Here is a 14,363-nt window from a genome sequence, read left to right on the forward strand (position 1 = left end):
ATCTGCTCTTAAGAAGATTTCAACCAAATAAGGAAAACATATAAATAACTATGTACAATTAATCTATGAACAGGATAAGTTGCAAATAAGAAATAGTAGGATGACATTAGAAACAAGAGGGATTTGGAGTTTTTATTTAATTTTATTATTTTCCAGTTACATATTACATATAAGGATAGTTTTCAACATTTGTTTTCACTGGATTTTTAGTTCCAAATTTTTTTTCTCCCACCCTCCCTTCCCTTTCTCCACCCCAAGATAGAAAGCAGTCTTATATAGGTGGTATATGTACAATCACATGAAACATATTTCTAAATTAATCATCTTGTGAAAGAAGAATCAGAGCACAAAGGAGAAGCCTCAGACAAGAAGGAAAAAAAGTCCCAAAGTAAAAACAGTATGATTCAATCTGTATTCATAATTCACAGTTCTTTTTTCTGGATGTTGAGAACATTTTCTATCAAGAGTTCTTTGAAACTGTTTTGGATTGTTGCACTGCTGAGAAGAGTCAAGTCTTTCCCCATTGTTCATCACACAATGTTGCTATTACTGTGTACAATGTTCTCCTGGTTTTGCTCCTCTCAGTCAGCATCAACAGTTCATGAAAGTCCTTCAGGTCCTGAACTCCTCCTGCTCATCATTTCTTACGGCACAATAGTATTCCATTGTATTTATATACCACAAGTTCTTTAGCCATTCCCCCATTAATGGGTATTCCCTTGATTTCCAATTCTTTGCCACCACAAAGAGAGCTGCTATAAATATTTTTGTACATGTGGGTCCTTTTCTCTTTTCTATGGTCTCTTTGGGACACAGACCTAGCAGTGGTACCACTGGGTCAAAGGGTATGAACAGTCCCATAGCCCTTTGGGTATAGTTCCAAATTTCTATCCAGAATGGTTGGATAGAATGAAGTGGGATTTGTAAATGTTTCCTGTAAAATGTAGGATTTTCAGCTAGGACTTGAAAGAATCCAGGGATACCAGGAGGTAGAAATGAGGAAAGAATATATTCCATGCATGAGGGACAGACAGTGAAAATGCCTTGAGTTGAGAGAATCTTCTTTAAGAAGCAGTGGAAAAGCCAGTGTCACTGGATTGCAGGGTACATGCCTTGTGAGTTCTAAAGCATAAGAAGACTGGAAAGGTTATTGCTGAGGGGAAGTGGTAATTTAGGCTTAATTGAAAATAAAGGACTTTACATTTTATCCTGGACGTAATCAGGAGACATTGGAGTTTACCATCATTTAGGGCAATGATGTTCAGATGTGCACTTTAGGCATCTCTTTCAGCCTTAGTTTCCCAGTCATTAGGATGGATGAGTAATAGCTGTAGCATTTGCCTCACAGGGTTGTCATAAGGATCAGATGATATAATACATGTAAAGAAAGCTTTCTGTAATCCTGTAAACACTAAATTAATGTCAGTTATTACTCTGTCACTCTTGATTCTCATTGGGTCTCAGAGAGCTCATTCCTTGAAGTGGTAGTTCATAGCATTTTAAAGTTTTCCTTCTATTTATCTGAAAATAGACTCTTGTCAGAGTTAAACTCTCTGAAATGCTCCCCCCCCCACTTGAATCACAGCCTTTCAGGAATCTGAAGAAATTGAGCATTCCCTCTAAGTGTTCTCTTCTCTAGGCAAAGTGTCCTTTTCAAACCATTCTTATAGTACATAGTTTTTCAATGCTTCATCATCATGGTTTCCTTTCTCTGGATTAGCTACAGTTTAACAATTAAGGTGTACTGCCTATTCACTTTTGGTGTCCAACTGGACTGCCAAACTCAAGAAGTGATTTGACCAGGGTAGCTGATTGGATAGCCAGACTATTGTCACTTTTCTCAATTCCCCACAAGCATGCGAGAGGTAGAGTTGGCAAGAGGTAGAGAGGAACAAGCTTGTTTTTCTTACTTCTAGCCTTGAGAGAGATAACACAGAAATTACTAATGAAAGGTTAGGTGTTCCACTAATTTTCTGGGTCACTGTCATGAAGTCACTTAACCTTTTTCAGCCCCAGTTTCCTCTTCTAGTATGAGTTAGATAATATTTATCCTGTACGGCCAATATATTGACTTATTTTTCTTGCTTGCTCCAGGGTTAGACTTTTATTTGGAGTTAGAAGAAGGTAATTTAATAGGAAACAAGCATGTACAAAAAAGATCAATAAAATGTTTTTAAATATACAGAAGAAAACAAAATGATTGAAATTCGGGAGGGAACAAGAACAAAGACTATAATTTTATTATTTTGTTCAATTTAATATAAATTTAAAGATAATTCTTACATAATAGATCATGGGTTTATACACAATCCTCTTTTTTGTTCTTCACAATTTTGACCTTTTATGTTTATGGATGATTGTTAAGTTAATAAAAAAAGGAAAAAAAAATAAGGCAAAAACATTATTCCTTGATTGCTTTACATGGTTAAAATGAGAATCAAATGAGATAGATAAGATAAAACATTTTGTAACCATAAAGCTCCATTTCCTCAGTAGATTAATAAACAAGATGGAGAGCAGCAACCTCACCTCAGTGACTGAGTTCATCCTCCTTGGTCTCTCCAGCCGGCCTGAGCTTCAGGTGCACCTCTTCCTGCTCTTCTTCATGATCTACCTGATGATCTTGCTGGGAAACCTGCTCATTGTATTGTTGATAATGATGAATACAAGTCTCCATACCCCCATGTACTTTTTCCTCACCAATCTGTCCATTATCGAAGTCTGTTATACAACCTGTGTGTTCCCACAGATGCTTAGGCACTTCTTTACAGAGAAAAAGTCTATCTCCTATTCTTGCTGTGTCATACAGGTCTTCACATTCCTGTCCTTTGGAATTGCAGAGTGCTATATCCTCTCAGTGATGGCCTATGATCGTTATGTTGCTATCCGGGACCCCTTGAGGTACTCAGTCATAATGAACAGGGGTGTATGTGTAAGGCTGGTGACTGTGTCCTGGATGGGTGGCTTTGTGATGTCCATGGCAGTTACAGTAGTCACCTTCCGGCTCTCATTCTGTAGGGATAATGTTATCAATCATTTTTTGTGTGAAATGCCTGCCCTGTTCCGTCTCTCCTGTACAGACACATCCCAGGCAGAGCTTGCCTCACAAATTATTTGTATCTTTACCCTTTTGTCCCCTGTAATATTCATCACTTTCTCCTATACCCACATCATCAACATTGTCCTTCGAATTCGCTCTGCGCAAGGACGCAGAAAAGCCTTCTCCACTTGCTCTTCTCACCTTGTGGTTGTCATACTGTTTTTTGTGACTGTAATGTCTCTTTACATGAGGCCCAAGTCCCTGTACTCCCCAGAGAAGGACAAGATTATCACTGTGTTTTATGTTGCCTTCACACCTACCTTGAATCCCCTCATCTACAGCCTGAGAAATAAGGAGGTAAAAATAGCACTAATGAAGCTCCTAGGGAAAACTAGAGACACATAAAAACATGTTCCCCATCTTAGACCATCTAGCAGAAAAAGGGGCTGCTACCCCAGGCTTTCAACCTCCACTTTGTGTCTCTTTCTCTTCCTTTTTCACCATTCCCAACTTCTTCATACTCTTTTGCATCAGTCTCATCATTTTGGCTTCCCCAATTTCATTCTTACATATTCTTCCATTGTGCCCTCTGAATCTGTATGCTATTTTATGAACTGTCCTATAAAGTAGAACTTGAATTCTCCCTCCTGAAATTAGTTATATGAGTTTGGTAATTGTTGATAAGTCTATATGTATTTCTTCAATGAAATGTAAGCTTATTGAGAGAAAAGCCTATTTTATTTGATCTTTCTATCCCCAAAACATAGCACTGTGCCTAGCTCATAGTAAGAACTTATTAAATATAGTACTTGCTGAATTGAATTGAAGGTCTCAGAGATATCTCCATCTAAGGACAACTCTGTCTCACAAAACTTAGCCTTGTGAAAATGATTTGATTAAAGGTATATAAGTAGCACATGTAGACTTCAAGCATAAGTCCTCTGATTCTGAATCCAATACTCTTTTCCCTAAACCATGCTACTGTTTCAAAGAAAAAATATAATTCCCATATATTGATAGAAATGGAATGGATTCTCTTTTTAAGTTTATTCCTCAAGGTTCAGTTGTGGGTCCCCTTCTCTTCTTTCTCTATACTTGATTCCCTTTGGTTTAACTATCACCTCCATTCAGATGATTCCCAGATTTATACATTTATCATGATCCCTTTCCTGAATTTTAATCCAACACTACCAATTGCTTACTGCACATTTCAAACTAGATGGCTCATAGACATCTCAAAGTGGACAGATCCAAAACTGAATTCCTCATATTTTCCCCTAAGCCCAACTTCCCAATTTCTGTTTATGGTGCCATTTTTTTTTAGTCAATAAAGTTTTCAACCTTTGAGTCATTCTCAATGAGTCTAAATTTCTCATACTTCACTTCCCATCTATTACCAAATCTCCTCAATTCTATGTCCAGACTGTATCTCACATTTCTTCCTTTCTCTCTCCTCACAAAACCACAACTGGGTTTATGTTCTCATCACCTTTCACATTGATTACTGTAACAATCTCTCAATTGGTCTCTTTGCCTTTTGTCTCTGTCCTTATCATTCCATTCTCCATGTAACTGCCAAAATGATATTCTTAAAGCACATTGTTGACTACATCATTCTCCTGCACAGGAAAAAGCTAAACTCTTTTTTTCTAAGAAATATAATAAAGAATTATAATATAAAGAAATATGAACATTAAAGAAATAAATAATAAAAATATTTTTGTGGGGTTATTTTACTTTTCAAAATCTGGTTCTAGCGTACCTTCACAGTTATGTTAAATAGTACTTGCCTTCACTCACCCTAAACTTTAGCCAAATTGGAATACTTGTCCCTCATATATGTGACATTCTATCTTCTACCTTCCTGTCTTTGCATAGACCATTCCCATGACTGTAATGAAATCCCCCCATCTTCCCTCTTTGCTCAGCTCAAAAGCTACCTCCTATAGGAAGCCTATACTGATACCTCCAGTTACTAGATCCTATTCCCTAGACTTTCCATCTATCACTCAATCAATATATTGATTTAAAAAAGCATTTAAATGAATCATATGTGCCAGGCATTTATGTGAATAGTCATGGGTCAGGGATTGTCCCAGGAATTTTCCTCCCTGGCCAAAAGAACAATGCATTTTGGCTATAATCTTCCACCAATAGCTGGAATGAATGCTGACTTCATTGTGATCCAAGGAATGAAAGTCCAACATTGCACTGATTATATAATTCTGGTTGTGCTGAGTGAAGAAACTCTATCTAAGGCTTTGGAAAACTTGCTGTGTTTATTGGTGATGGCTTGGTCATCAACCCTGATAAAATACAGGGGCTTTTTCAACAGCTCCAGCACTTAGGGGGGGTGGAGAAGTTGGACATTTTCACCAAGGTGATAAAAAAGCTACTTGCACTAAGACTTCCCACTACTAAGAAATGGGTCATCAACCTTTTTTGGCTTCTAGAGACAACAGTTGCTCCTGATGCCCCCTCCCCTCCAAGTATCATCTTGTAGTCCCTCTATATGAGAATTGATGGCAATGTATGCAGTTTCAGTGGGACCCCAAATAAGGTGACTTAGGAGCCTCCAAAAGTCCATTTGGGATGCCCTGTATCTGGAATCATTGCTCTAGATACTTCTGAATTACAAATGATCATTACTACTAATGATGTCACCTGGAACCTTTGGCAGAAATACCAAGCTGTCCAGTATAAACAAATGAGATTTTGGACATGTAACTTTGGTGGAGTCATGACCCATTACATTCCTTATGAGTAATGGTTCCTAGCTTATTACTGATTCTTGCTAGAGATAAGACACCTGGACAACATCATTGTAATCATTCTCCATCTGGAGATTTTCATCTTATAGTCTAAGAATTCCTACAAGATCAGTGACATTTGGGAAACCTCCATCATCAAATGGAAATGGTGTATGCAGTCCCATACAAAGCTTAATATGAGACAGATCACTTCACTAATAGAAACTGTTGCTTGTTGACCCACTCCATTGCACTTGAGGACCCACTTTCAAACTCCCTTGTAAGGAGGGGACCTAACCTCACAGATGCCCCTGGAAGAGCAGAGATATGATTCAAATGATGCCTTTTGAATAAACAACATCCTCCAATGGAGCTCCACAAATATGTGTCTCATGGCCATGTAAATGTGACCTATGGTAAGAGATGAGTCAATTGAGATTCTGGAAGATGAATCACATGAACCTTTTATGACCCCTGTGAAGCCTAAATTTCATCCTGATTGCTGTGGCCATGTACACTGGCTAGGAGGTCACTACCTTGTGGCTTACCTTGATTCAAAATTAATGAGAAAAGAATCGGATTCTAGCATTTGCCTTCAGATAAGCTACCCTGACCATGTTTCTAATGAAAATGACACCTTGTTCACTTCAATAGTCATCCAAAGATAGGTACAGGAGCAATATATCCACTAGACCTCGCACATTCTCTACCACCCTGAAGCAGCAGCCTTAATAAATAGATGGAATGGTTTCCAAGCCTTTATGACCAGGTGCTCTCTTGTCAGCTAGTTGGATCAGTTGTCCCATTCACTCTTCATGTTGAACTCCTCTGTACCTCAAAAAGGGTAATCTCACTTGTTCAGATTTCTGGTGTACCTACTATGAGGCATAGATCCTCCATCACTATTTTTCTATCTAGACTGAGACATAAGAGTGCTGAATGCTTTTTGTAGCTGGGCCTACATCAATAAGTAATTCAGGTACTAACCTAAATGCCCTTCCCCCCCCCACCTCCTGGCTAGTCTTGGTAGTCATTTTAGACAATTATGCCTCCATCTTGTTCTCTGTGCCTCAAGTCAAATACATCTACCTAACACTAAGAATGTTCAACCAGAGACCCCCATAGTTGTGGAAGGATGGGAACTACCAAAAGGTAATGTATTGTGCACCTAGGAGGTAGTGATCCACCAGAGACTTAAAAAACAACAACAACAGATGTAACAGAGGCAGGGTACTGGCATGTATGAACATTGTGCTACACCAGGTTTGAAGTATGAGACAGTCATATAACTGTGGTTGGAGTGGCCCCCTATAGAAGTCACTTGGCAAAAAGACTAAGACTGGTGAAAAGTGCATTCATCAATATAGGAAGAGGCAGAAATGGTTTTGAAGTATGTGGCCCTCATCTGCTATTGAATGGGGAAGAAGTCAGAAATTGAGAGGTAAAGGAATATAAGGAAGCAAAGTTCTAAGAATTCTAAAATTTCTTTATCTGAACATAATCTGCTGCAATTCCACCTCTCCCTCTGTCTTGCAAACCCTGTTTTTGTCTTCTCTATGGTTTCCAATTCCTTGACTCATTGAGTCTTTGCCAGCCAATCATCCTTGCATTTGGTTACACTCTCCTCCCTTTCTTATCTCCATGAAAGCTGTTCAATTCTACAATATCCTTTTCTCTTGAGTAACTTCCCCCCTAATCTCATTGCTGATCTTGCTTTACCAAGACTCAATCTTGGGTTCTCCCTCCATCTGCTACCCTTTTCCCTAGTATTAACATGTGCTCAATTTCTGCAAGTTGAGGCAAGATGGCAACTTGCCAGGGATCTCAGTCAGTCAATATATACTTATTAAGACCCCCCCAAACTCCAAAACATGTGCTTAATTAAGCTGGAGGAAATCTCAAAACTATGTTGACTGGGTCCATTAACAAATTTATATTATATAATTTGAAATGGGTGCCAAGGTAATCCTTTTAAATTTCCCTTATAGATTCACTATCCCATTCACCACAGTGTCTTTTCCAAAATTTTTTATCCCTCCTAAAAGTTACCATGAATAATGTTCCTCCCACTCTCTTAGCTGAGAGCCTGTGCCTCATATTTTTTAGTTTCATTTTATAAAACATAATAAACATTTTAATTTAAAGTTTTGAGTTTCAAATTTTATTACTCCTTCCCTACTTCCCCTATCCTCTCCCTGAGGTGGTAAGTCATCAGATATAGGTTATTCATGTGCAATTATGTAAAACATTACCATATTAGTAATTTTGTATAAGAAAATGAATAATAGAAAAAAAAGATGAAAGTGAAAAATAGCACGCTTCAGTCTATGTTCAATCTATATCAGTTGTTTCTTTGGAGGTGTATAGTTTGCTTCATCATTAGTCCTTTGGGATTATCTTGGATCATTGTATTGCTGAGAATAGTTGTCATACACAGTTTTTCATCAAACAATATTTGGGTGACTGTACGATGTTCTCCTGGTTCAGTTCATTGTCTATGGTACCTTTTAGCAAGCTGTCTCTGTTAAACTCTTTTAATGGGATCTATTTTTGCATTCGCTTTGCTTGATAATCATATTTTCTTTTTGTTGTTCAGTCATTTCAGTCATCTCTGACTTTCCATGACCCCATTTTTTGTTTTTGTTTTTTTTTGCAAAGATTCTGGAGTGGTTTGCTGTTTGCTTCTCCATCTCATTTTATAGATGAACAATGGAAGCAAACAGGGGTAAGTTACTTGTTGAGGGTCACACAGCTAGTGTCAGAGGCAAGATTTGAACTCAGGTCCTTGTGAATCCAGGGCTGGTGTTTTATCTACTGTTCCATTTAGCTGTCCCTCATGATTTCTACCTTGACTTTAAAAAAATATATAAGCTATATCATGATAGATTATATTCTCATCCCTTACCTTTACTCTGTATGTGTCTTTTTGTTTTAAGTGTCATTCTTGTAAGCAAGATATAGTTGGATTCTGGTTTTTGATTCACTCTGCTATTCAATTCCTTTTTATGGATGAGTTCATCCCATTTACATTCATAGTTATGATTAACAACTGTGTATTTCTCTCCATCCCATTTCCTTCCTGTTTATCTTTCTCTCTTTTATAGCCATTCCACAAAAGTTTATTTTGCTTTTGACCCCCTCCACCCCCCCCATCTGCTCTCTCATCTATCATTCATCCTTCTATTATGTCCTTTCCCTCCTACTTCCCTGTAGGACAAGATAGATTCTTGTGTGCAATTGAGGATGTATGATACTCATTTTCTGAGACAATTCTATTGAGAGTAATGTTCAAATGTTACTAACCCCCCCCATCTTTCCATAATTGTAGAAGCTCTTCCTTTAGTGCATATTTTATATGAGATAATTTACTCAATTCTACCTCTCCTTTACTCATCTCAGTGTATCACTCTTTTTCATCCCCTTTTTATTTTTTGAAACCTTCCCATTATAGTCAATTCATATCCATGCCCTTTGTCTATGCATACTCTTTCTAATTGCCATAATAGTGAGATGTTACAAGTATCTCATTTAGAAATGTAAACATTTTAACCTTATTGAATACCTTATGATTTTTCCTATTTACCCTTTTCTGCTTTTCTTGAGTCATATTTGAAAGTAAAAATTTCTATTCAGTTCTGGTCTTTTTTTTTTTTTTTATCAAGAATGCTTGGGGCAGCTAGGTGGCACAGTGGATGGAGCGCCGGCCCTGGATTGGGGAAGACCTGAGTTCAAATACAACCTCACACACTTGACATTTACTGGCTGTGTGACCCTGGGCAAGACACTTAACCCCAATTGCCTCACCACCACCCCCAAAAAGAATGCTTTAAAATCTTATATTTCATTAAATATTCCCCCCTTTAAGGAATATACTATTTTTCAGGCGAGGTGATTCTTGGTTGTAATCCTGGTTTCTTTCTTCTTCAGAATATCATAGTCCAAGTCCTCTGAGTGCTAAATTTAGTATTATTCTACTTGCAGCTTCATGATTTTTGAATTGTTTCTTTCTGGCTGCTTGCAATATTTTCTACTTGGCCTAGAAACTTTGGAAGGTTCTAATATTCCTGGGAGTTTTCATTTCAGTAGGTGATTAGTGGAGTCTTTTAATTTCTACTTTACTTCTGGTTTTAGAACATTAGGGCATTTTTCTTTGATAATTTCTTGAAAGTCTTTACATGGGTTCTATAATGACTATGTTAATCTGTCAGAGTTACACAAAAACTAGTCAATCAGAAAGACTTCTGAAGCCCCAAACTGTTTTATATACCAGTGATCCTTTGTGAGTGAACTCCAGCTGAATTTGGAGATTCCTGTTGCTGCCAGAGACCATGGAACCAGCCTGCTCCAGCTCAAGAGCAACTTTGAGAAACAGCTGCATACTGAAAATTGATTGTGTGGTAAAAAATGGAAGTTTTAGCTTAATCATTTGAGAGCTGAGTGCATGCTACTGAAGCAGCTTTTGAAGGACCGCCCTTTTGGACAGGAGACCACGATGAACTGCGGTTCGCCTGCTGCCGCCCGGAGAACTGGCCAAGCATGCTGTGCTTCCCAGACGGCAGTTTAAAAACTGACAGTGGAACGGAAGCTCGCTCTCTCTCGCTCACTCTGGCTTCTCAGCTTAGCCTGGCGGCTCTGGTTCTCAGCCTGGCGGGCAGTTTTGGGATTCGGTGAGTTTTATAATGGAATATAGACTAAGTTTAGATCTAAGATTATTCATTTGTATTTCTACTTTCCTATTTCCCTAATAAGTATCACCTTTTTGTTATCTAATTAACTCCCAAACAATAAAAGCTAATCCCTCACTGATTAAAGCTCAGAGGCTTCTTTTTCTTAGTGGTCTGGGAGATATATAAGGGAAAAGTTAAAGGGGGAGTTTAATGCTCTTATATCCAATTTTAAATCTCACAATTGCAATTTTCTAAATGTCTTATTCCCTGGCCATAGATGTTTTCTTTCTCAACCCCAGTATTTTCCCACAAACATCTAGAAATTATATTATCTCATTCCTTTTCCATTCCCCTTTGAGCAGCTGAGAATTCTTTGCCTCTCTGATCCCTTGCAACTTATTCTCTCTTGCAAGTTCTTCCTTTGATTTTCTTTTTTTTTTTTTAGTGAGGCAATTGGGATGAAGTGACTTGCCCAGGATTTTCACAAAATAAACACTTTTGTAATCTATAATAAGGCTGTATCACTCTAGTTCCCTTTTTGGAACTGAGGGTCTTTTGTTATCAAGAGATAATATTTGTATATATATATATATATATATATATATATATATATATATATATATATATATATATATATATATATAATCTCTCTCTCTCTCTCGTTCATGGCTTTCAGGTAGTCCAACAATTCTTAAATAATCTTTTGCATCTATTTCCAGGTAACTTGTTTTTCTAAAGAGACATTTCACATTTTCTTCTATTTTTTCATTCTATTGATATTATTTGAAATCACTTCTTGATTTCTCATTGAGTCATTAGCTTCCATTTGTCTAATCCAAATTTTTGAGGAATTATTTTCTTCAGTGAGCTTTTTAGCTTCCTTTTTCATTTGGTCAATTCTATTTTTAAGGCATTCTTTTCTTTAGTGAATTTTTGCACATCTTTTTACATGTGGTCAATTATATTTTTAGGGGAATTACCTCCAGTTGATTTTTGTGTTTCTTTTCCCATTTTGCATATTCTAGTTGTTTTAAGGTATTATTTTCTTCAGTATTGTTCTTTCTCCTTTCACAAGCTGTTGACTTTTTTCATGATCTTTTTTGGTTCACTCTCATTTCTTTTCCCAGTTTTCCTTCTACCTCTCAATTGATTTTTTAAGTTATTTTTGAACTATTTTAGGAATGTTTTTGATCTGAGGCAAATTAATATATTTTTTTGGTGGTGGTGGTGGTGGGGTTGGATGTATCAATTTTTACTTTGTTGTTTTCTTCTGAGTTTATGTTTTGTGTTTTCCTGTTGTAATGATTGGAATGATGCCACCTACTGGAGACTTGCTGTGGGAAAGCTCCACCATGAGGAAAATGCCTCAGAGGCATTGTGGCTTTTCCTTGGCGTCAGGAAATGACGTTTGCTCATGGGTGCTGTCTATCAAGGCTACCAGCCAATCAACTTGAGGAGCCTCCTATGGTCTGGGAGGACACAGGAAGGAGGAAAGGGAGCCTGCACAGAGAGCGCTGGGCCTTTTGGCTTCCTGACTTGATGGTGGTGGCGGCAGAGGACTTCACAGGAAATTTGAGGAAAGATAGGAATGCCAGGCTTTTAGAATTCTGTTCTCAATCTTTTTCTTTCTATTTTCCAATAAACCCTTAAAAACCTAAACTCGTTTTATCAGTGATTTTTAGTCAGTTTCCCCCAAACTGGGGGAACAGATTAGAATCCACATTTAGAATCTTAAATTACATACTGTCAAAATAGCATATTTCCACAGTTAGGTTTTTTCTTTGTTGTTTACCCATTTTTCGCAACCTATTTCTTGACTTTTAATTTTTTACTAAATTTGGGCTGAATTCCTGGACTGGATGGTTCTCTGTTCCAAATGTCAGCGCTTTCATGCCTCTATTTTGGGAGGTAGCTCTGAGGACCTGTAAATTTTCTGTTCTTTCAAGGTGGTATGATATAATGAGAGGTCTGGTCACTGCTAACATAGCCTGTGCTCTAGACTATGGGCAGCCACAATCACTATTTCCTGCTCTGGCCCTGTGGCCAGTATCTCTGCTTCCTTGTGGGGGAATGTTTCAGTGTGCTAGTTCTTCTCCTCACTTTGGGTCTGTACACCTGTGCTGCAGATCCCTATTGGGCCAATGCACCCAGTGCCAGCAAAATGTTCCGTGTAATCATCTTATAACCAGTTGTCATTGCTCCTTATTCTCTGGACTGAGAGCTCTAGGGGTCACTGCTGCTGATTCACTAGCCCCCAAGGCTTACACAGGCTTGCTGCTGTGGGACTTGATGCTGGTTTGCCTAGGCCACCTGTGCTCCACTTTCAGGCCAGTGATACAGGCCTTTTCTGTCAACCTTCTAAATTGTCTTGGAATGGAAAATTGTTTTACCCCATCATTTTGTTGGTTCTACTACACCAGAATTCATTTTAAGATGCTATTCTAAAGTTTCTTGAAGTGGAATTTGGGAGAGTTCAGGCAAGTTCCCACCTTACTTGGCCATCTTGGTTCCACCCCCACAGTAAATATTGATAAATACAACCCACATAAACAAAAGCTCTTTTGGTTGGTGTTCTCAAAAATTTTTCAGAGAACTAAAGATCTAGAGTATTCCTAACCTTCTGAAAGGGAACAAGTTGGACTCAATTCTTTGGAGTGGGCTTTTGGGGGCGGAAAAATTTCAAAAAGTGGGAAAGGTAAGTACACTTTAAAACAGATATGAAATTTCAGGAAATGGAGGAAATTTTAACTTGCCTAGGAAGTGACTTTTAGAAATTCTTCTTTATCTGTGACAACCTCTCAGAAAAGAATGACTTTCAGAAAATGTATGTATGCTTTGACAAAGGCTGAAACTGCCATTAAGCTTCTCAACATTCAAAATGAAAAGAATGGTCAAAAGAGATTAATAGCAAATTAAACTGCAATATTAGTGAAAAACAGGCAAGACAACAGCAATTAGCTTCTTTTGAAGCATTCATGTCATAAGACCCAAATGCAGGGTTTCTGAGATTTCTAAATGAAGTCAGAGGAAGTGTTTTCTGTCTTTGAAAAACTATGGGGAATGAAAGACTATGAAACTGGAAAGATAGAAATGTTGTCCTGATTTTCAATATTGAAATGGAGTCTTTAAAATGTATTGAAATAATGCTAGAATTTATTATAGTAGTGGATTGTCAGAATTCTGAGAAGGAAATATTAATCATTATGAGTAAACAAGGACTAATCAAGAGAAAGTTATGCCAGAACAACATTATTTCTACTTTTGTCAGGATTGTTAGAGGTCAAGTGAACACACCCAGTGATTGTAGTACTCCAGGGAGCAAGAATATTTTTTGAGACATCATGACTGGGGGAACTAATTGTGACTTTGGAAAGAAGAGGAGTCCTGAGGGTGAGCCTCCAGAAAGAATTCAGAAAACAACAGTAAAGAGTATTTGAGGCCTAGGACAATACTACCTACAAGTTGGGTTTAAAATTTGATTAATAATCACATTAAACTGCTTAAAAAATAAAACAAATTAAAAATTAAAATTATGAGTAAGGAAAGGGAAAAAAAACAACAACCACTCATTGCTACTTTGGGATAAAACAAAATCTGTCAGAGGAAGATAGTGAAGTTAAAAAAAAAAGCTACTCCTCCCCCTAAGAGTAATATCAAATGGTTACAAACCCAAAAAGAACTCTTGGAAGAACTTAAAAAAGAATCCAAAAATAAAATAAGAGTAATCAAGAAAAAGCTAGGGAAAAAAGCAATTCAAGAAAATTATAAAAAGAAAATAAACCAATAGAAATAAAATCTTAAGGAAGAAAATAACTCCTTGAAAATTAGAAATTGGCAAGCAGAAGCAAATGATGTTATAAGACATCTAGAAATAACAAAAATAAAAGAGAATCTGAAATATCTCAT

At 37.4% G+C, this 14,363-nt stretch overlaps 1 protein-coding gene across 1 annotated transcript; it reads left to right on the forward strand.

Annotated features, from left to right (window-relative positions):
• The first annotated feature begins 2,509 nt into the window (after window positions 1-2,509).
• On the forward strand, window positions 2,510-3,445 carry LOC122739404 (olfactory receptor 1030-like). The gene has a single exon (XM_043981162.1). It carries the CDS (start codon window positions 2,510-2,512, stop codon window positions 3,443-3,445), a length of 936 nt encoding a protein of 311 aa, XP_043837097.1.
• The last annotated feature ends 10,918 nt before the right edge of the window (window positions 3,446-14,363 follow it).

The sequence above is a fragment of the Dromiciops gliroides genome, chromosome 2 (genome assembly GCF_019393635.1).
Source record: "Dromiciops gliroides isolate mDroGli1 chromosome 2, mDroGli1.pri, whole genome shotgun sequence".
In the NCBI taxonomy this organism is placed as follows: domain Eukaryota; kingdom Metazoa; phylum Chordata; class Mammalia; order Microbiotheria; family Microbiotheriidae; genus Dromiciops; species Dromiciops gliroides.

Bases quoted from the DNA above. Each gene is read 5' to 3' on its own strand.
- LOC122739404 (XM_043981162.1), top strand. From the start codon at position 2,510: ATGGAGAGCAGCAACCTCACCTCAGTGACTGAGTTCATCCTCCTTGGT.